The sequence below is a fragment of the Trachurus trachurus genome (assembly GCF_905171665.1).
Source record: "Trachurus trachurus genome assembly, chromosome: 11".
Classification (NCBI taxonomy): Eukaryota; Metazoa; Chordata; class Actinopteri; order Carangiformes; family Carangidae; genus Trachurus; species Trachurus trachurus.
Genome location: NC_139904.1, coordinates 7,911,584 through 7,931,739, shown reverse-complemented (window position 1 = coordinate 7,931,739; position 20,156 = coordinate 7,911,584). Strand labels below are relative to the sequence as shown.

General features: G+C 43.6%; 1 protein-coding gene across 1 annotated transcript; it reads left to right on the top strand.

The window, feature by feature from the left end:
* Window positions 1-980: 980 nt before the first annotated feature.
* LOC310994128 (zinc fingers and homeoboxes protein 1-like) lies at window positions 981-17,085 on the top strand. Its single transcript, XM_083982713.1, has 9 exons — window positions 981-1,430; window positions 2,567-3,052; window positions 4,721-5,350; window positions 9,085-9,211; window positions 10,743-11,675; window positions 12,403-12,693; window positions 13,404-13,535; window positions 14,515-15,038; window positions 16,482-17,085. The coding sequence occupies exons 2-8, from the start codon at window positions 2,691-2,693 to the stop codon at window positions 15,028-15,030; spliced, it is 2,991 nt and encodes a 996-aa protein (XP_083838839.1). The 5' UTR covers window positions 981-1,430; window positions 2,567-2,690; the 3' UTR covers window positions 15,031-15,038; window positions 16,482-17,085.
* Window positions 17,086-20,156: the final 3,071 nt, after the last annotated feature.

Below are 20,156 nucleotides of genomic sequence, written 5' to 3'. Positions count from 1 at the left end.
CTGTAAATGGTGAATGGAGTACAGTAGGGCAACTACTGTACCGTCTTGCATAAAGTACATCAGTACACGGTGTATTGGCCTACTTTATCGTGGTAGTACACAGCTGAATCATACTCCCGTCGTCTGTCTATGACGCAACGACGCACACGAACCCTCTGCTCCGACGCTGATATGAAAAAAACAAATAAACCGGTCAAACTTACCTCAGTGTAGCGACTGACGTTTCCGCTTTACAAGGATACTTTCAAAATAATAGCCTGGGATTAAGTTATACCCATGGTTATACCAAGTCTATATACTTTCTGAAAAATTTGTTTGTGCATGCATTGTTAAATAATACAATGAAACAATTCTGCCATTGGTTTAAGTAAATATATCCACTTTAAGACAATGTCGAATGTTGAAGTATTCCAATTTTATAAAACTATACACTTTACTTCACTACAATTAAGAGCAGGGCTCCAGAGACTGCCCCTAAATGTGCACATTTTGCCCCTAAAATTTGACACTGTGCAGGTACATTTTTCATCTACTTGCACATGTGCAACCAGTAGGTAAATTTCCTGGTGAAACAGTGTTGACTCAAAGAATCTGGTACCTGTCGTTGCAGGTGGCAGGCCAATGTGTGGGAGAATCATGAATGGAAGGAAAAGGAAATGTGGATATTTTACTTTGCAAGTCCATTTACAGTGTGCACCCTATGTGTGCACCCTATAATTTTCTGCTTGCACTCCTAAAATTGTAGGTTTAGGAGCCACAGTGCTCCGCTCCAAGTAAAAAATGTTAGTCTGGAGCCCTGATATGAATATTGTACCTTTCCCTGCACCGTATCAGTCAAAAATAACTAGCATTATTACTTTACAATGTCATCATCACTACTACCCCCATACTTGTGACTGTTTCCCTTGCAGGTGAAGCTTTTATTTTGAAAAGCTCAAACCGGATCCATTTCTCAGCCGTCGCTTGCTTGTAAACGGCGGTATAAAAAAATGGCCATCGTCATATTCGTTGAACTGTCGGTGGTGCCTTTTTCACTAAACTGTCCCTTTTATTAACAAGTCAGCGGACTCAACACGATGCGCGTCGTGGTGCCGACGCTTGGCCGCAACCGGAGCTAACGGGAGCTACACGGGTCGTTTCGTTTCTCCCCCTCCCCACGGCCGTTGGAGGGGGTCGGGTGGCTGGTTGGTTCTGTGTGTGTGTGAGAGAGAGAGTGTGTGTGTATGTGTGTGTGTGTGCGGCTGGCTGAAGCAGATGGGTGCTCGGTCGGTGTATTTGGGTAAAAGGCGGAAGACTGCGCATCAACAGAGCCGAGCAGCAGAGATGCTACACTGCTACAGCCGCTAGCCGTTAGTTAGCTAGTTAGCTAACTGCTAGCTAACTGTTTGTTGCAGCAAGATGTTGGGAAACGGGAGCAGCCGATTCGCCAGGTAAACTCACACAGCGGGGGCCGCCAGGTAGGGCAGTGGGAGTGGGAGTGGGTGGGGGGCTGGCTGGCTGGCTGGTTGGTTGGCTGGCTGACTGTCGGTGGTGCCTGTGCTGCTGCAGCCGCCCCCCCTTCACCTCCACCACCTCCAGCCCCGGACTGGAGAGCCCCTGCCCCGGCCACTTGTGGAGAATTGACCCGTTACAGCCACCGTTGTTCAGACAGCCAGCTAGCTAGCTAGTGTTGTTAGCTAGGACGACTGTTCGTTTGTTTATTTTGTTTTTTTGTGGGGATCCCTATTAGCTGTGCATCTAAACTAAAGCACCGCTAGTTATACTTTGTCTTACTTAGGTCCACGTTTTTAAAAACAGTGCATTTAAAACGTGCATTTACATGAATGAGACAAGTCAACAAAAACTTGCATTAAATCTATACAATACAATCAGCATCCTAACTCTAAAACATACACTCACAATCATGACATGGATAAGACAAGTCAGCAAGAACTTACATTAAATCTATACAATACATATAGATCATCATCCTAAATCTAAAACATACATTCACAATCATGACATGAATAAGACAATAAGACAAGTCTTACATTAAAAACTTACATTAAATCTTTACAATACACAGAAATCATCAGCCTAAATCTAAAACTTACATTAACAATCATGACACGAATAAGACATAAGACAGGTCAACAAAAACTTACATTAAATCTTTACAATACATAATATATTAGGCTGATAAAGTGCTCATTTAGATAAAAATGCTGCTTTGTATGACCCCCCCAGATGTCCATGTTATTGTTCGGCATCTCTTTGTCGCTAGGTCTCCTGACCTCTTTGGGCCCCTTGTTCTGCACCGAATAGGCCCGCTCAGTTTGATTAGAAAATGGAGAGTTTTGGAAAGTTTTTGTGTTCTACCAATTGCTAAAAATACAATAAATATACTTAAAAATTGCTTTAAAATGGCTGAAATATTTAATCAGTCACCAAAATAGTTACAGATTCATCTTTCATCGATTAACTAATAAAGCAATTATTGCAACTTTTATAAAACAAGAGTATAAACCTGTAACATTTGAGTGTTATACTGTAATTGTTGTTAATACTTGACTTTTTTCATCTTCAGGAATTGAGGATAACAGAGGAAGACTTTCGACAGACGATATCCTTCTTTATGGAGCCACAACAGGACGACTTGAACTGAGACAGCTCAAATACTCAGCCGGACGCAGCGCTCACTGAACCTCAGGATGGCGAGCAGGAGGAAATCCACCACCCCCTGCATGGTCCCCCCCCGAGAAAATGTCGACTCGGATCAGGAGATGGAGGACATCATGGACGAGGCGGAGCTGGAGGACAGCAACGGCGTGATGACCGTCTCCTCCGAGGCCGGCGGCCTGTCGGAGGAGCGGGGGGGCGAGGAGGCCGACGTCAGGCAGGTGCCGGACCACTACCTGGACTCTAACATGGCGGAGGGAGGATACGAGTGCAAGTACTGCAGCTTCCAGACGTCGGAGCTCAACCTGTTCACCATGCACGTGGACACGGAGCATCCCGACGTCGTCATCAACACCTCCTACGTCTGCATGGAGTGTGACTACCACACAAAGAGGTAGATGACTCAGGTTTACATCCTGTGTGTGTGAAAGTGAAGTTATTCACAAAGGAGGATAATGCTGGTTCATTTCAACGTGAATTAACTATGCAGGATTTTTACCTCAACTATGCTATATTTTTACCTTAAAGAGGAACTATGTAAGTCCTGTCGCTTTTCTGCTGTTTTGCTAATCCTCTTCCTGGCCATGTGCATTTGTTTACAGTGAAGCTGGCGAGAAAATAATCAACAGAGCGGTAGATAACGTTATATATCATAGACGATGTTACGACGTGTATATTTGTGTAGTTTAATCTGTGATAAACCAGAGATTACGGGTTAAGGGACACTTTTTGTGTTACGTTGCACATCTTGCAAGGTTGTTTTTTCAGAGAGCATCCATAGTCCCTCTTAACAGGTTAAGCCATTAATTAAACCATCACAATTATTCTAAAGCTGTTTAATTAAGGTTAAAATGTAGCATAGTTAAGCTACAAATCCTGCATAGTTCCTTTTTAATGTCATGGTTACGTAAGTGACTTGTAGCCTAGCATCTCTTGGCTGAAAACCAACCTTGCAAGATCCGACCCGGTGTCCCAGCTCTCGTCTCGGCGGCACTGCAACACAAACGCACCCTGTAACCCATAATCTCTTGTTTATGACGGATAAGACGACACAAATATACACATTGTAACACGTATATGATAAATAACATGATCCACCGCTCCATGGATTGATTTCTCGCCGACTTTGTTGAAAACAAATGCACATGGCCGGGAGGAGGGTTAGCAAAACATTGGAAAAGCGACCGGACTTGCATAGTTCCCCTTTAAGAACTTTTGCTCTATGATCATTGTCAACATTTGTATCATTGTATAGTTTAAAAACAATTAATTAATTAGTCAAAAATATCCATTTACATTCACCTGTATCACAGTAACACAGATGAAAGTCTTTACTTAAAGGGATAGTTCAACATTTTGGCAAATTGGCCCATTGCCATAATCGCTATAGTCATAGCAGTAGGTTCGTTACCTTTAATTGTCGGTGTAAGCTATTTTTAGAACGGAGGAGCGGAGCGGCAGGCTGCTCAGGGCTATGCTATGGAGGCTAAGGGAATTTCTTGGTTTTCCTCATCAAACTCATCAAATACACAACCCAACAACTCCAAAAGGCTGTGGTGGACAAGTTGTGAGCTGCACAATCACCACGCTATGAGATAATAATGGAACGTTACGAGACGGAGCTGTTTTAGAGGTAAATTCATGCAAAACCGCTGATGCGCGTTGCGTTCAGGGACAGTTTTTCAGCAAGCAGACTCTGTATTTACCCTTTATTTACCTCGAAAACGGCTCAGTTTCGTAACGTTCCATTATTATCTCATAGCGTGGTGATTGTGCAGCTCACAACTTGTCCACGACAGCCTTTTGGAGTTGTTGGGTTGTGTATTTGATGAGTTTGATGAGGGAAACCAAGAAATCCCATTAGCCTCCGTAGCATAGCTCTGAGCAGCCTGCCGCTCCGCTCCTCCGTTCTAAAAATAGCTTACACCGACAATTAAAGGTAACGAACCTACTGCTATGACTATAGCGATTATGGCAATGGGCCAATTTGCCAAAATGTTGAACTATCCCTTTAAGTTATGTCTAATAAAAGAGTTATTAACGCACAGTTCTCCTCCCACAGTTATGACACACTGCTGGCGCACAACGCTCGCCTCCACCCAGGTGAGGAAAACTTCACACGGACGATGGTGAAGCGAAACAACGAGACCATCTTCCAGCAGACGGTCAACGACCTCACCTTCGACGGCAGCTTCGTCAAAGTGGAGGACGAGGACGCGGAGGAGACGTCCCGCAAGAGCATCGCCCTCAGCAAGACGCCCATCATGAGGATCAAGAGCAGAATGGAGCCCAAGAAGTTCGCCGCCGCCGCGCACAAGATGGCCATCGACGACATCATCAAGGTGGAAAGCGACGACGAGGACGACGAGAACAAGGAGCCGCCCACGCTGTCGCCCGCCCCGATGACGCCGGCCGCCGTCGCCCCTCGCCTCATCCCCGTCTCCACGCCGCTGCACGTCCAGGCCGTCCCGCAGAGCATCGTGGTCAACAGCCCCAACGTGTTGCAGATTAAAAGCGGCTCCGGCGGCGGCGCCGTGCTGCCCCCGGGGACGCTGGCGCAGGTTCTGTCGGCGCTGCAGAACCAGCAGACCAGCGCTCAGACTCAGACACAGCTCCTCATCCCCATCAGCAGCATCCCCACCTACAACACCGCCATGGACAACAACGTCCTGCTGGTCAGCGCCTACAACAGGTAACAACACCTGGGTGGACGACCCAGTGCGGCCATGTTGGTTTCATAGTTTCAATGACAAAGAGCAGTCGGATATTAGATATTAGATATTAGTGTTGTGCATCTTCACTATTAAGCAGCGGTAATAAATAGGGAGCGTTGGGCCACTGCTGCATTGATGTGCATAGCGGAAACCTTGGTATTTGTTTAAAGGAACAAAATAAACTTTTTTTTTTCTCTTTGAGGATCTGCGGCTGGTATGGGATACTTTGAAATAAGGCCCGATACCTGATATCAGTACTCGCCCACCCCTAGATTATACAATGCATCTCGATGCATTTCGATGCATCACATCCTCAATTTTCTATGTTGCCACACATGGCTTTTTCATTAATTAACATAAATATAAAATATGATAACTTTCTATAAAATTAAATGGCAAACATCATTTTAATGCATTTCCACAATACAGTAGCTTCCTTGGAGTTTGAACACACAAAGAAAAGAAAAGGCCTACTTAAAGGTGCACTTGTTAATTTCTCAAAAACAAAACGTAAATATTGGCATTGTGCTTTTAAAATGAAACAAATCACTGTCTCTGTATATCAAACTTGAATAATAATTGATTATGTGACGTAAATGCACCAATTCGGAATCGCCCCATTAAGAATCTCGATGCATCTTTGAAACGATTATTTTCGGCACCCCTAATACATACATCACACACAGGTAACAGTTGGTAGAGGAGACAGGAGTCAGTGCTGGTTTTGGTTTTTTCATGAGGTTTGAAGAAGGAAAAATATAGAACATCACAAAATAGAGTCATTAACTCTAACGGCCTTTGGGATAAGCTTCAGCAGCTGAGTTCTAGAGTGAGATGCTGAACCATGACTTTTCTGTAAACACACTTACACTTGCCTGTTTGTTGTTTTCTTACTCGTGAAAACGGTCACTACATATTAACGGAGCAGTGACTGACATCAGGTTTCATTTTGTTCTGCAAGTTTGCAAGACCGGACCTGAACATGAAGCAGCAGGAAATCAGTGTAATATGATGAAATAAGTAAGAAAGAGTCTGAATCACAACAAACTGCAGGTGCCGAGTTTGACAGACAGACAGTAGGATCCATTGTTTTTGGAGCTGAACCCGACTCCAGACACATCCAGCCCAGACCTCATCACTTATACACTGTGAGAACGAGGATGATTTAAAGCAGATATCAGCTTCACGGCCGTTTCGGCTAATGCTGCGTTCAAGGCAGGCTTTTGAAACCGTAAGTTACAGCTTCAAGTCACAACTACGACTTGGTAGCGTTCCAGGTAACCCGTAGCTCGTGTTTTTACCATCCTGTTGTCTGTGAAAGTTCCCTATAACGGCCACTCGTAACTTCCGACCCGTGAACTCGTACCAGATCGAACTGGTATGACTTCACAGGAAGGAAAAACACAAAGTACGAGTTTCTTTGAACGCACCATGAGTTAGCAGCCCCCGCCCTTGTCAGGCATCAATTGGTCCTCGTGCTACGTCACCACATTCACGCGCATCCCTTGGCTGCACACACAGCCCTTCATGCCGTTCTCTCTCCTCATTGGATAACACTTGTATCCCACAAGGAAAATTTTCTCCTCGGGTTACAGCAGAGCAGAGTGACGGAGAGACTCGTGTTTAGGCTGAAATACTTCATGTAAGTGATTGCTGACGGAAAATAGGACTATTTAGGACTTATATTAACAAAAACATTCCACTGATATCTGCTTTAACTTCAACAGAACAAATCTAACTAGGAAGGAAACAGACTAACCTGAATTACATTAACCGGCCTCCATCACCATTATCTGCATCTGCACCAACTCCGTGGGAGCCGAGCACTGAATGTAAATTTTTGTCGCAGGTTGCACATCACTTTAATCTAATGATCACCACCTCGATCGTTTAGTCTCGCCTCACTGAGCAGCGGATTGTGTGTGTGTGTGTGTGTGGATCTGTCTTTGTGAGGACCAGTTACAGTTATACACACTCACTCACAGACTGAAGACAGTTTGACCGGTCCTCACACACTGACACAACTTTATTAACGGCGTGTCCAGCTGTGCATTCACACCAAAAGCGTCATCATGAGCGAGCGGTGCGATGAGAGCGACCAGAGCGCTGATTTGAAGTTGAGAGAAGCTCAACCTGCAGGCGATTATGACTATGATTATGACGTAAACTTTATTTACAAAGTGCATTTCATGTACAAGGCACACTCAATGTACTTCACAACAGGTATACAAAATAGTTACAATAAAAAACCAATCAAAGTGAAAGTGCAAGTTAATAATGACATGTATGGAGCCATCTTCACCATACACACACTTAAACTTGCACATTCGCACACACACAACTCAACAAAACGCTGTCGAAAAAAGATACGCTTTTAATCTGTATTTAAAAATGGCCGACGTGGCATGTCTAACTGTATCAGGCAGGGTGGATCATTTTCGTGTGGCTTATACACTGATCAAGTATTAATTGATCAGTGGATCAGTATTAGGGTCAGAAACAAATGAAGGTTAGCAAGATGAGCAATTCAAAAATATCTTTAAAGCAGAAGTAAGCGATCCGGTCGTTTTGGCTAACTTCCTGTCAGCCGATGGAGTTAGCAGTCCCCGCCCTCGTCCCTACGTCACCACATTCACGTGCACGTCCCTTGGCTGCACACACAGAGAGGACCGCCCCTTTACGCCGTTCTCTCTCCTCATTGGATAAAGGTTGTAGGATACAAGGAAAGTTTTCTCCTCGGCTTACAGCAGAGCAGAGTGACTGACAGACCCGTGTTTCAGACCAAACACTCTCTATAAGTGATTGCTGTCGCTTACTTCTGCTTTAAAAGCATCAGATTTGTTAAAATGTACATTTTGTAGTGGGTTACATGTTTTTGAAAAGACATTTGAACCATTTTTAAACAATGGCAAGACTGAATGCCCCTGCAAATGTCAAATGGTGTGACCACAAACGAAGGATCAATATTCAATATTTGATCCACCTACAGTGGACTTAAGTGTACTTATAGAAAATATATTTTCTTCTGAAAACATTTATTTGAAATAGATTTTTTTTTTCTGTTTCTATATTTAAATGTTGATGCATTTTGGCAGCACTGAGCAGGACTGATCCTAAAAACACCCCTGTTCTTCTAAATAATGTCAGAAATCACAAAAAGTACTGGTTGCACCTCTTGACGTTGGGTTTCATCACGTCATTAACCCATTCATTGACTCGCTCATTATCTTTTAATGCAAAGATTTACTGGTTCCACTTTTTCAGACGTGAGGGCTTGATGCTTTTCACTGACAGGGCTCTGGGGGAAGTGATGGTGATGGTGAAGCGATGGTTTGTGTTTAATCCCAAACAAGAAACGCACTGCTTCCTCACATTTTATAACTGAATGATTAGTCAGATGATTAAGAAAACAACAAGATGATGAACCAACAATGGAAACAATCACTGGTTTCAGCCTCAGTCATGTGGTTTTTAATCATTTTGTAATAAAATCTGTTTTATAGCCCCGTCATATCTTACACTAAGCTGCAAATAAAAACCGAACAAAGAGCTAATTAAAACTGAGACTCCAGGGATATGTGTTTTTTTTTTCTGTACAGTTTTCTGGTTGTTGTGTATTTGCACTCATGATAACGCTCTGTTGTTCCCGTTTTCTTATTGAACAGCTCAGTCTGTAGGAATCTGTTAGTCAAACTCTGACTCTGTGTCACAGGTTTCCTTATCCCTCGGTGTCGGAGATCATGGGCCTGTCGTCACAGACCAAGTTCAGCGAGGAGCAGATTAAGGTTTGGTTTTCTGCTCAGAGACTCAAACACGGAGTCAGCTGGACGCCAGAGGAGGTGGGTGCTTTTCACACGACACCCACATCATCCACAACCGGTTCACACATTGGTCCCTCACATGACGCTTGTCTAATTACCGTGAACATCACAACGCTGTTTCACTTCACATTTTCTCCACTTTGTGCCAAAAAAATAAAATAAATCACAGCCAGAGGCGCGCTGCCTTCAGGCAGTGATATCAGACTAAAAGTTAAAACTTCAATTAATCATTTAATTGCTTTGTCCTCACATTTAATAATACCACTTATCCATATTCAGACAACATTGATTTAATCAGACATCAGACACGCATCAGACTGCATTCAGAAATATAGGACCTTGACCAGAGTCTTAAAGAGGAAGTATGCAAGTCCAGTTGCTCTTCATCTGTTTTGCTAACCCTCCTCTCGGCCATGTCCATTTGTTTACACAAAGCCGGTGAGAAATCAATCAGTAGAGTGGCACATACTGTTATATATCATATACAGAGTGTTACGACATGAATATTTGTGTAGTTTCTGATCTTGCAAAGTTGTTTTTCAAGAGAAGCTACGTAGAAGGCAGAGAGCCTCCATTCTCCCTCGTAACAAGTTATGTCATTTATTAAACCATCACTTACGTGTAGAAGAAATGTGGCGAGTTCGGTCTCCAATTTCATTCCTTTACTCACCATGAGTTGTCTCCAGAGGTGGAAAGCTACCCTTTTTCTTCAGCTGAAGTTAGCGTGCTAACTAGCTAGCCCTGTGTTACTTTTCCGATACCGAGTCACTGTAGCATCCAGGCTGCTCTGAAGAAGAAGCGCTGCTAAATAAACGTGTTATAACCTTAGACAGTAAACATAACAATGGGAGCTCTCAGTTAGACTGGCAGGCAAACAGCTGCTAGCACTAATGTTAGGCAGGGCAACTTATTTACAGTATATAGCACATTTCATACCAAGGGGCAACTCAATGTGCTTTACATAAAAAATAAAACCCAAAATAGGAAAAATTGGACAATTAAAAGCAAGAAAAAGAAATACAATAAAATAAAAACTAGACTAAAATAGAGCATAAAATATGAGTTAGCTGTATAGCAACAGCTAACGGCTCCTTCGACGCCTCGAGAGTCGATCACATCATGAAGTGACTGGGTTTTATTTTGTCTGATGCAGCAGCAACTGTGTTTTATTGACTGCAGCTCGGTGGAGCGGAGCAGCCGGATGTTGGCTCAGTCTGAGACCTTCATCAACTCACTTCATAAAATTAATTTTTATAGACTCTCTGTAATGTAGAGACCTCCTCACTGATTATGTGACCTTTTCAAGTGTCACTTATTTCACTGTATTTCATCGCCCTGTCCTCGCCAAAATGTTTTCAGTACTCATGGTTATGGTTTTGTTGTGTCTTTAGTTTTCAAGTAGTTGTGTCTTTGTGTAAAAAATTCAGAGAACTCAAAGGATTAGTTTTTTGTTTTTGGTGTCAAGTGCTTGATTTGTTCGTCTTTTTTTCCACTTAAGATAAATCTCACCACTAGTAAATTTAAAACAGTTTGTTGCTCCGTTCTGCAGGTGGAGGAAGCGAGGAGGAAAAAGTTCAACGGCACGGTGCAGACCGTCCCTCAGACCATCACCGTCATCCCCGCCAACATCGCCGCCGCCACCAACGGCCTTCAGTCGATCTTCCAGACGTGTCAGATCGTCGGCCAGCCGGGCCTCGTCCTCACCCAGGTGGCGGGCAACGGCGGCACCATGCCGGTCGCCTCGCCCATCACCCTGACGGTCGCCGGCGTCCCCGGCAACCAGCCCAGAGCCGCCGAACCGTCGACGTCGGAATCGAAGACCGAGATGTCGGGCGGCGCGGCGCTCGGTCTGGACGCGTCGGGGTCGAAACCGAAGAAGTCCAAGGAGCAGCTGGCGGAGCTGAAGGCGAGCTACGGCCGCCGGCAGTTCGCCACCGAGGCCGAGATCTCCCGGCTCATGCAGGTCACCAGACTCTCCAAACGAGCGATAAAGAAGTGGTTCAGCGACACGCGCTACAACCAGAGGAACTCGAAGGATCACCACGGCGTGTTGCTGAGCGAAACCCCGCCCGGTAGAGCGCCGGTGTCCGGTGGCGGCGGTGGCGGCGGCGGCAGAGTCGGGAGGAACAACAGCGGAAGCCTGAACGACGGCAACAACAGCGACAACATCGCCGCCACCACCATCGTCATCGACTCCAGCGACGACGCCAGCGACTCCTCCCCGACCTCCGCCAACGCCCCGGGGTCGTCCGGGCCGCCCAGCGACCCGCGCGTCAAGTTCCGCCACGCCTTCCCCGACTTCACGCCGCAGAAGTTCAAGGAGAAGACTCCGGAGCAGCTGTTCATCCTGGAGGCCAGCTTCCAGAAGTCGGACACGCCCTCGGACGAGGAGCTGAGCCGGCTGCGGACGGAGACGAAGCTGACGCGGCGCGAGGTCGACGCCTGGTTCACCGAGAGGCGGAAAATGGCTTTAGCCGCGCAGGTGAGTTGGGCAACTTGTCACAAGAACCAATACTTCGGTACCAATTCCATGCCGATACAAAAAAAATAAATCGATACTTACTTTTTTCTGGTACCGTCAAAACCGCATATATACAACTTTTCCCTCTGCGAGCCGTGTTGATTCTTGGCGGAACTGACGGGGGTCACACACGCACATTTTTTTTTTTTGCCCGTGGTTGGTTTTGAGAATTAATGCGCGTGAGTCCGGCCGTGTTGGGTCCGAGAATCCGAGAAAACAAGCCGGTCGGGTTTTACAGTTATTACAAATTATTATTATTATTACAACAAAAAAACTGACAGCGAGTGAGTGTCACGACTTCCTGTATCTGGCCCTTCAAATTAAAAGCCCTATAATCTTTCATATACAGTTCAGTCATATTGATTTTGACTTAATTTTGACAAGACACGTCTCCAAATGTTTTTTTGTTTTTTTTCCTGCGACCAATCGACCAATGAAATTTTGGTTTGCTAATGATTTTTTGGTCGACTATTAAATTCTGTACAAAAAAGATGTTGAAGCACAGTGATGTTAAATACTTGACAGTTTGAAATAGTTTTCGATAAAGTAGTGAATTTAAAAGTACATGGGTTCTGTTTTTTGTGTTTTTTTTGTAATCGTGGTATCGAATTACGTAGTATCGAGAATCGTGGAAATTCACAGGTATTTGTATCGATACTGAAATTCTGGTATGGTGACATCTCTACAGGCGAGAGAGGCCGAGGCGGAGGCGGACGGCGAGAGGGGGAAGACGGCCGGTGGTCAGGAGAGGCAGACCACTCCCCCCGCCAGCAGGAAGGCAGTGAAGAAGACGCCGGAGCAGCTCCACATCCTGAAGAAGGCGTTCGTCCGCACGCAGTGGCCGACGTCGGAGGAGTACGACCAGATGGCGGAGGACAGCGGCCTGCCCAGGACGTACGTCGTCAACTGGTTCGGAGACACTCGCTACGCCTGCAAGAACAGCAACCTGAAGTGGTACTACCTCTACCAGAGCGGGAAGGTGAGTTTTATTTTATTTTTCTAAACCATGTGATGTTGACGAGACACCGACGAGTCACAGTCTGACTCGACGTTTCTGTCTCTCAGGCGTAGAAGAAGTTAAAGGGCCAGCACTCACACAAAATGTCCTTTAGGTAGCTTTAATGGAACAGGTGGCAAGGTACAGACGTTTCGACAGTAGCAGTCTTATTCGTTTAAATACTCTCTGCTGCTAGTCACTTGCTCTTTTCAAAATAAAAGCTTTTTCTATATATCTTTGCATAGGCACTTTATGTATTTTACTGTGCTTTATGACTTGAATGAGATCACTCCTGTTTATCTTGTAAGATTTAACTTATATATTTTTTCAGATACACGTTATGCATTTTACCGTGCTGTATGATCTGAATTTGGATACTCCTCTTCTTATTTACCATATGAATTTTTTTACTTCACTGTGCGATATGACCTGTGTTTTGTTATTTAGATATACTTGTGTAAATTTTATTTTGGAAAAAGCTTTTATTTTATTTTTTAAACGTCCTTCTTTTCCTGGTCTTTGTACACTGAAGAAGACTGCTACTGTCGAAACATTTGTACCTTGCCACCTGTTCCATTAAAGCTACCTAAAGGACATTTTGTGAGTGCTGGCCCTTTAACTTCTAGCTGTGCACCCATCGTAGATTGACCTGGGAGAGTGCTTGCTGAGTTTCCCCCCTTTTTCTGTCTCAGGTGGACGAGGCGCTGAACGGTGGAGCCAAGATCCAGAAGAAGTCCAGGAAGCGTTTCCGGGGCTGGTCCAGGAGACCGCGCCGGCCAAATCCCTGCAAACGCTCCCCACAGGGGGGCGCCACCGCCATCAAGGTCTGTGTGTGTGTCTATGTGTGTCTTTACCAGAACCGTTTTTGATGCAGGACGAGATGAGAGTCAGGCTTAGATCATGTTATTGACGGAGAGGCAGGATGGTTTGAACAGGACTCTTACAGCTAGGCATGTCGTGTCATTTTCTAACCGAGTAACCGATTACTTTAATACAAATAGAATGACTCATAAATTTGCTCAGTCCGTCATACAGAGCAAACATCAGGTGGGTAATAAGAGTAGAGGTTGGAGTTTAAGATGCACATTATGCCCCATATGTGTATTTAGTTTTTATTTCAGGCTGAGGCCGGTGGATTCCTCTCTGCTTCCACTCACATACACAAGGTTCTCACATGTCCTGGAAAACCTGGAAAATTGTTTAGCCTTTTTTTTTCCATGACTGGAAAATGATTTATCACATCGTGACATCAGCTACCAGAGATGTGTTTGGCTTCTTCACACCCTTTTCGAGTTCCTGTTCCAAAGAAATGCCTAGTGAGAAAACTAGAGACTTTGAGTTGATCATTGTTTCCAGTCCTGGACCGCGAGCATGAGGAGGATTTTTCTTTTGCAACGTTGTTTAAAAACAAAAACAACATGTTTGCGTCGTTCTATGATAATTTTGTCATAATTTCTAAGCATGTATGAGATTATTTATTTTCAATTTATTTATTATAGATAAGTTAGAGTCATAAACTGCACATTTAAAACAGTAGGATAGGACATATTAGTGTATGGTGTAATAACACGTCAGTCAGACTGTAAAAAAAAATAAAATGATGGAAAAGAGTGGGAACCCTGATACAGTGATTCAATATCTGTATATAAAGAGAAGATGTGAGTCATCCATCAAAGAGACATTAAATGGACAGATACCGTATCTGGTGTTTTGTGATAAAACACAAAATGTGTCAAGTGTATATAACCGATAGTGTATGTGGACACTGTGACGCTGAGACCGGTCTGCTGCTCCGTCCCGCAGGTGAAGTCCGGCAAGTCGTTCCTGAAGGACTACTACCTCAAACACCGAGCGCTGAGCGAGAAGGACCTGGACGACCTGGTGACCAAGTCCAGCATGAGCTACGAGCAGGTGAGGGACTGGTTCTCGGAGACGGCCCGGAGGGTGGAGGAGGGCAAGGAGCCGTTCAGCGAGGAGGAGGCCGAGGGAGAGGAGGGCGAGGGGGGCGAGGACGAGGAGGAAGAGGAGGAGGAGGAGGAAGAGGAAGAAGAGGAGGTGGTGGCAGCAGCAGCAACAACGACAACAGCAGCAGCAGAGGAAGAAGGAGAAGAAGAAGAGCACGGAGACAGCGACGGAGAGATGGAGGTGAAGGAACAAGGAGAGGAGGCCTCGGAGGACGACAGCCACGGGGACGAAGAGGCGGAGGAAGAGGAGGCGGAGGCGGAGGAGGTGGTGGAGGAGGAGGGGGAGGATGAGACGATCCAGGAGGAAGCTGAAGGTGTCGGCCAATCACAGCCTCAGGCAGAGGAGCAGACATGAGCAGACAGGTGAGGGGGGAGGGGGAAACGGGGGGAGGGGAGGGGCGGCGATGTACAAATCCTGATCTGAACCCGAAAAAATCGGCTTCAAACATCTTCAGGTCACAGTTTAGTTTCAGAAAGTCCCCGAGTCGATCTGCAACTGATTGTTACTTTGATTATTGATGAGATTCAAGGTTTACAGGTGCATCTCAATAAATTAGATTATTATGGAAAAGTTTATTTATGTCAATAATTCAATTCAATAGGTGAAACTAATATATTATATAGATCCATTATGCACAGAGTGAAACATTTCATGTCTTTATTTAATTTATTTTAACTGTAATGATTATAGGTTACATTTAATGAAGACCTAAAATTCAGCATCTCAAAAAAATTTAATATTACGAATAGGGCTGGAACTAACGATTAATCTGTCAATTAATTAAATGATTAATCGATTAGTTGTGTGGTCAATAAAATGTTGAAAAATGTCAATCAGTGTTTCCCAAACCACAAGATGACGTCCTCAGATCTCTTGTTTTGTCCACAAACCAAAGAGATGCTCAGTTTATTGTCATAAAGGAACAAGGAAACTGGAAATATTCACATTTAAGAAGATGAAATCTGAGAATTTTGACTTTTTTTCTTCTTTCTCCAATTATTCGATTATCAAAATAGTTGACGATTAATTTAAAAATCGATAATTGTTGCAGCTGTAATTACAAAAGACCAATTTAAAAAAGCATTTTTCATATGGAAATGTTGGCCTTCTGAAAAGTATGTCAATTGATATGCACTCAGTTAGCCTGGTCGCGCCCACACTAGTGACGTCACGCCTCGCAAAAGCGCTGCTGACTTCTAGTCTGGCCAACCGTGCTATTAACTCGATTTCTGTCTCCCGAATTTTCGGGAACTCCACCCTCTTTTTCGAGAGCCAATCAACGTCGAGCCTCTCCAACGGCTCTGGGTAGAGGCGTGTTCAAGTGCACGACTTTCCAATGTTGATAGGTTGATACTCAGCACGTCAGAGGAAAGAGCGGTGTGATTGGTTTAAGCTTCGACACCGCCTATTCTGGCTTCGACCAATAGCAGACTGAGGCATTTGAGGGGGGCGGGTAAACCAGGTTTGAAGGATGCGCTTTGAGAAATGGATTCTCTTAACGTCTTGGCCAGACCCAATGCTGAGTATCAACATTGGAAAGTCGTGCCAACCAGGCTAGCACTCAGTACTCGTTAGGACTATTTGACTTGAACTACTGAAGTAAACTTTTCCATGATATTCTAATTTATTGAGATGCACCTGTAGTTTTTAAAATGTCAGAAGGTCCCGTCACATTTACCCAAACCAAGCTGGAGACTTCAAATTACTTTTCAAAGATTCAACATTAGATCCAATATAAAGGGAGTGATCTTTAAAAGCATCCTGAACTCTGCTCCGTCCTCACCTGACGTTTCCCCTCTTCGCAGACTTAGCGTTGCTCCCCCCACCCCCACCACCCCCCCCACCACTGCGGAGACGACACGGAGGACGACGTACATCATCAGTGTTTCTCAGCTGGCGGCTCGGGACCCAAAGACGGCCGCGGGAAGCTCAGACAGGAGGTCACAGCTCAGAGGGATCATGTGATACTAAATACAGAGGGGGGAGGGGGGGAGTTTGTGCCTTGGAGATGAACTTTGGGTCCTGGTGGAGCTGAGAAGCACTGAGACGGTGGAGCTGAATCAAAAAAAGGACAAAAAGCGTCGGGATCTAGTTTGTTTTGGCGGATGATGAACTTGTGGGGACCAACTCAACGTTAAAAAGACGACGCCTCTTCACCGAACAGTGGCGCCACCAGAGTAAGTTCCTGCTCTGCTCCTGTACAAATAACAAGGCTTTTATTTTGGTGAGAATGACAGGGCTTTTATTTTGGGCCTTTTTGTGTCGCTTTTCTTAGAAAAAAATGAAAAACAAATCTACATTTTAAGGTAAACTTTGTATAAAGGACAAAAAAAAAAATCCAAAACATTTCTAAAGAGGTGAGACCTCGTGTGGTTTCCTCACCGTTCAAACAGCTTTTTTCAGAATAAAGGAGGAACCATCAGCTTTTTTTCTCCAGGGAACGAACGTCCTCTCCTCACACCCAACTGCGAAAATCATGTTGCTCTTCTTCTAAAACAAAAAGGTTTTTAAAACCACATTGTTTTTGTTTGTTTTTTTGTGAATAGACAAATTAGTGCCATTATGTTTATAATATTTTGTTTAAATCAAAAAAAAAAAGAAAAGATAATGAAATGAAATGAGTGCTGGAATTAATTCCACATCAACGTTTTAACTTTTTTGTATTTTTTTCCAAGTGATTTATTAAAGTCTGATCGACATCTAACGTCATGGAAACTGAATCCATTCTACTACTATTATCATTATTATTATTATTGTTATTATTATTATTATTATTACTACGCTATTCTGTTGAACGTGGTGGTGACTTCCATGTCTGCGGATGTTTGGGTCCATTCAGTTTCAATGACATCATCACTTCAGTCTGAATTTACCTCCAAAAATGCGCAAAATCACTGCAGAATGGAAGTGAAACAAGACGCGTGACAACAAACTCCAGTAAAAAAAGAGGAAAATCCACCTTAAAAACTCATATTTAAACAACTGGTGCTTTAAAAAGAATAAAAAACGACCAATCAGAGTCCAGAAAATCCAGATTAATGAGAATTAACTAACAGTTGGTGAAGAATGAATAATAATAGAAACACCTTCTCCTGCACCGCTGCACCCAGCAGGTGGGGACAGACCCAACACATCGAGTCTCTTTCCCCGTTCAGTCGACTGCAGCAGCAGAAGCAGCAGGTTTTTGTGACACCTCGCCACAAAACAACCTCACAGATCACAGAGCCGCCGTGTCCTGCTCTCTCACACGCCACCTTTTTTAAATTTACAGCAGTTTTTTTTGTTCACGCAATCGTTTACACGTCACTTCACCAAAGGAATTAGTAGACTGATCTCCATCTCCGCCCTTCGTGGCCACAAACACAAAAGAGAAATATAAAGTGACCTGTCGCTGCTTGAAACATGAGATCTACTTTAGTTATGTAGAAATAAATGAATAAAAATAAAAAGATCTCTTCATACTCGCCACATCTGGGTCGAGAGAGAACTGGTGCAAGTACAACAGGTGGTTATAGAGAAACCCAAAAAAAGACAAATCATGAATTAAATGGTGTTGTTTTGCTTTTTTAAGGTGGATTTTCCTTTAACCTCCAGCTCTACACTCAAACTCTGTTTTTCAAAAGACAAACATGGACGCTTTAGTTATTTCGACGCCGTCAGCCGTCGTTATTTCTCCCCTCCGTGGGTTCAGTTTTTGTATCCTCGTCCAAAAAAAAAAAAGAAAGAAGAAATAATAAGATTTAAAAGAAAAATCAACAACAGCAGCGTTGGCGGCGGCATGTTTGCTCTACTTCAGGAAACAGGCAACTTTACCTCAGTCAGTTAAGCTACAAACTCGGTAAGATTGTGACACTTACACTTTACGACAGGTTTTTCTTTTTTCTAAGAGAATTCAATACTGTATGCATGAAAAAAAAAAAATACAAGTACACGGTAATTATGTCTTTGAGATGGCGTTTCTTTATTTGTCCTCGCCAAAGTCAGTGAATCACTTTAAGGAGAGAGAGAGAGTAAAAAAGAAGAAGAAAAAAAAAAGGAGACATAGTTATTAGTGCATTTATTTGCTCCAATACGGGTGAACTAGCTAATATCGATATCTTTCAGGTTTTCCACGAGAATTACAGACGATATTTTAGGGACAAGAAACCACAGGCACTTGGCTCCTTCGGTTCCCCGCGGGAACTTTTTAACTTTTCATAAAGAAAAAAAAAAACTAAAAACTAAAGCTTTTATTTTTGCTTTTTTTTTTTTTTTTTCTCCTGCGCCCTCTTCCTGTTTACTGAACCATGTAGGACTCTGTTAGGATATGCAAACGTCACAGAACAATCAGCAGGTAGAGCGGTGAACTGTAAAATCAACGTCTCTTTGAGGCTCGTTTTGTTTCTTTTTGTTTAAATTTTGTTTTTTTTTAATGATTTGGGATCCTTGTTCGAGCTCTGTAATTTTGCAAAGTGAAGCCTTTCTGCCATTCTTTAAAAATTGCTTTAATAGCCAACAGTTTTTAGTAGTTAATTTATTTATTATATCTGGACTTCATGGATATCTTTTTTTTTTTTTTTTTTTGTCTGCAAGCAAAAAAAAATAAAAAGTGAAAAAACAGCTTGGATTCGGCTGCTGTTTTTTGTTTTATTTTTTTGTTTTCTTCCCCCCCAGACTCACTTTAATCTTTATTTCTTCAAAATCAATCCATAAAACTTTATTTGTTCGGCACTTTCCCTACAGCTCGGTTTGCATTCATCACACTGATGCACTCAGGACTGATATAACACAACTTTATTTCACCGTACATCACCAGAATGGGACACTGGACCCATAGAATTGAGCGTCTGCTGCTCTGATCTGAGAGCAGTGAAAAGAAAGAAAACGGAAAGCCCAGATGTGCGAGATATGAACATCTGCTCGGTCGACGCTGAACTCAGATCAGTTCCTACCTGCTCTTCCCTCCTTCTGCTTTTCACCAACACGTTTTCACCTGAGCTGCTGCAAAGCGTGAAGCTGCAGCCGGGAACCTGTTGATGATGATGAGAAAGTCTCAACTTTAAAGTCCTCGCAACACTATTTATTTTTAATTGATTAAAAATGTCTAATTAATAACAGTTTAAAAAGACACAAAACCACTGAAAACTGCAGGAAAATATAAAGATTAAAGCCTCGGTTCAACCTCCTGTGGTGGCGTCTGTCCTGTCGGGGATTTCCAGTCTCAGTCTGTGACATTTTTTTGCTTTTACACACTGAGTTTAGTTTCATTAAAAAGTTCCATTGAGAAACGTCCACGAGAGGGAAAACGTCCTCTCGGAGACGTCGTCGTCCCCGTTGCTGTGAATAATCCACAGACCTCAGTGTGAGCAATTTTAATTGGAACTACTTTCTGCTCGGCCCCTTTGGAAGCTGTTGACAGCGTGAGAGGGCTTTGGTGGGTTTTAGTAATTAAAGATGACGAGCGAATTCTCCCGAATCAGAGGAGAAATAAAAGAGTCTCT

Excerpts from the sequence above, each read along its gene's own strand:
- LOC310994128 (XM_083982713.1), top strand. The coding sequence starts at position 2,691 with ATGGCGAGCAGGAGGAAATCCACCACCCCCTGCATGGTCCCCCCCCGA. Across the intron at positions 5,351-9,084 it reads CTGGTCAGCGCCTACAACAG|GTTTCCTTATCCCTCGGTGT; the intron begins GTAACAACACCT and ends TCTGTGTCACAG. Across the intron at positions 11,676-12,402 it reads AAATGGCTTTAGCCGCGCAG|GCGAGAGAGGCCGAGGCGGA; the intron begins GTGAGTTGGGCA and ends ACATCTCTACAG.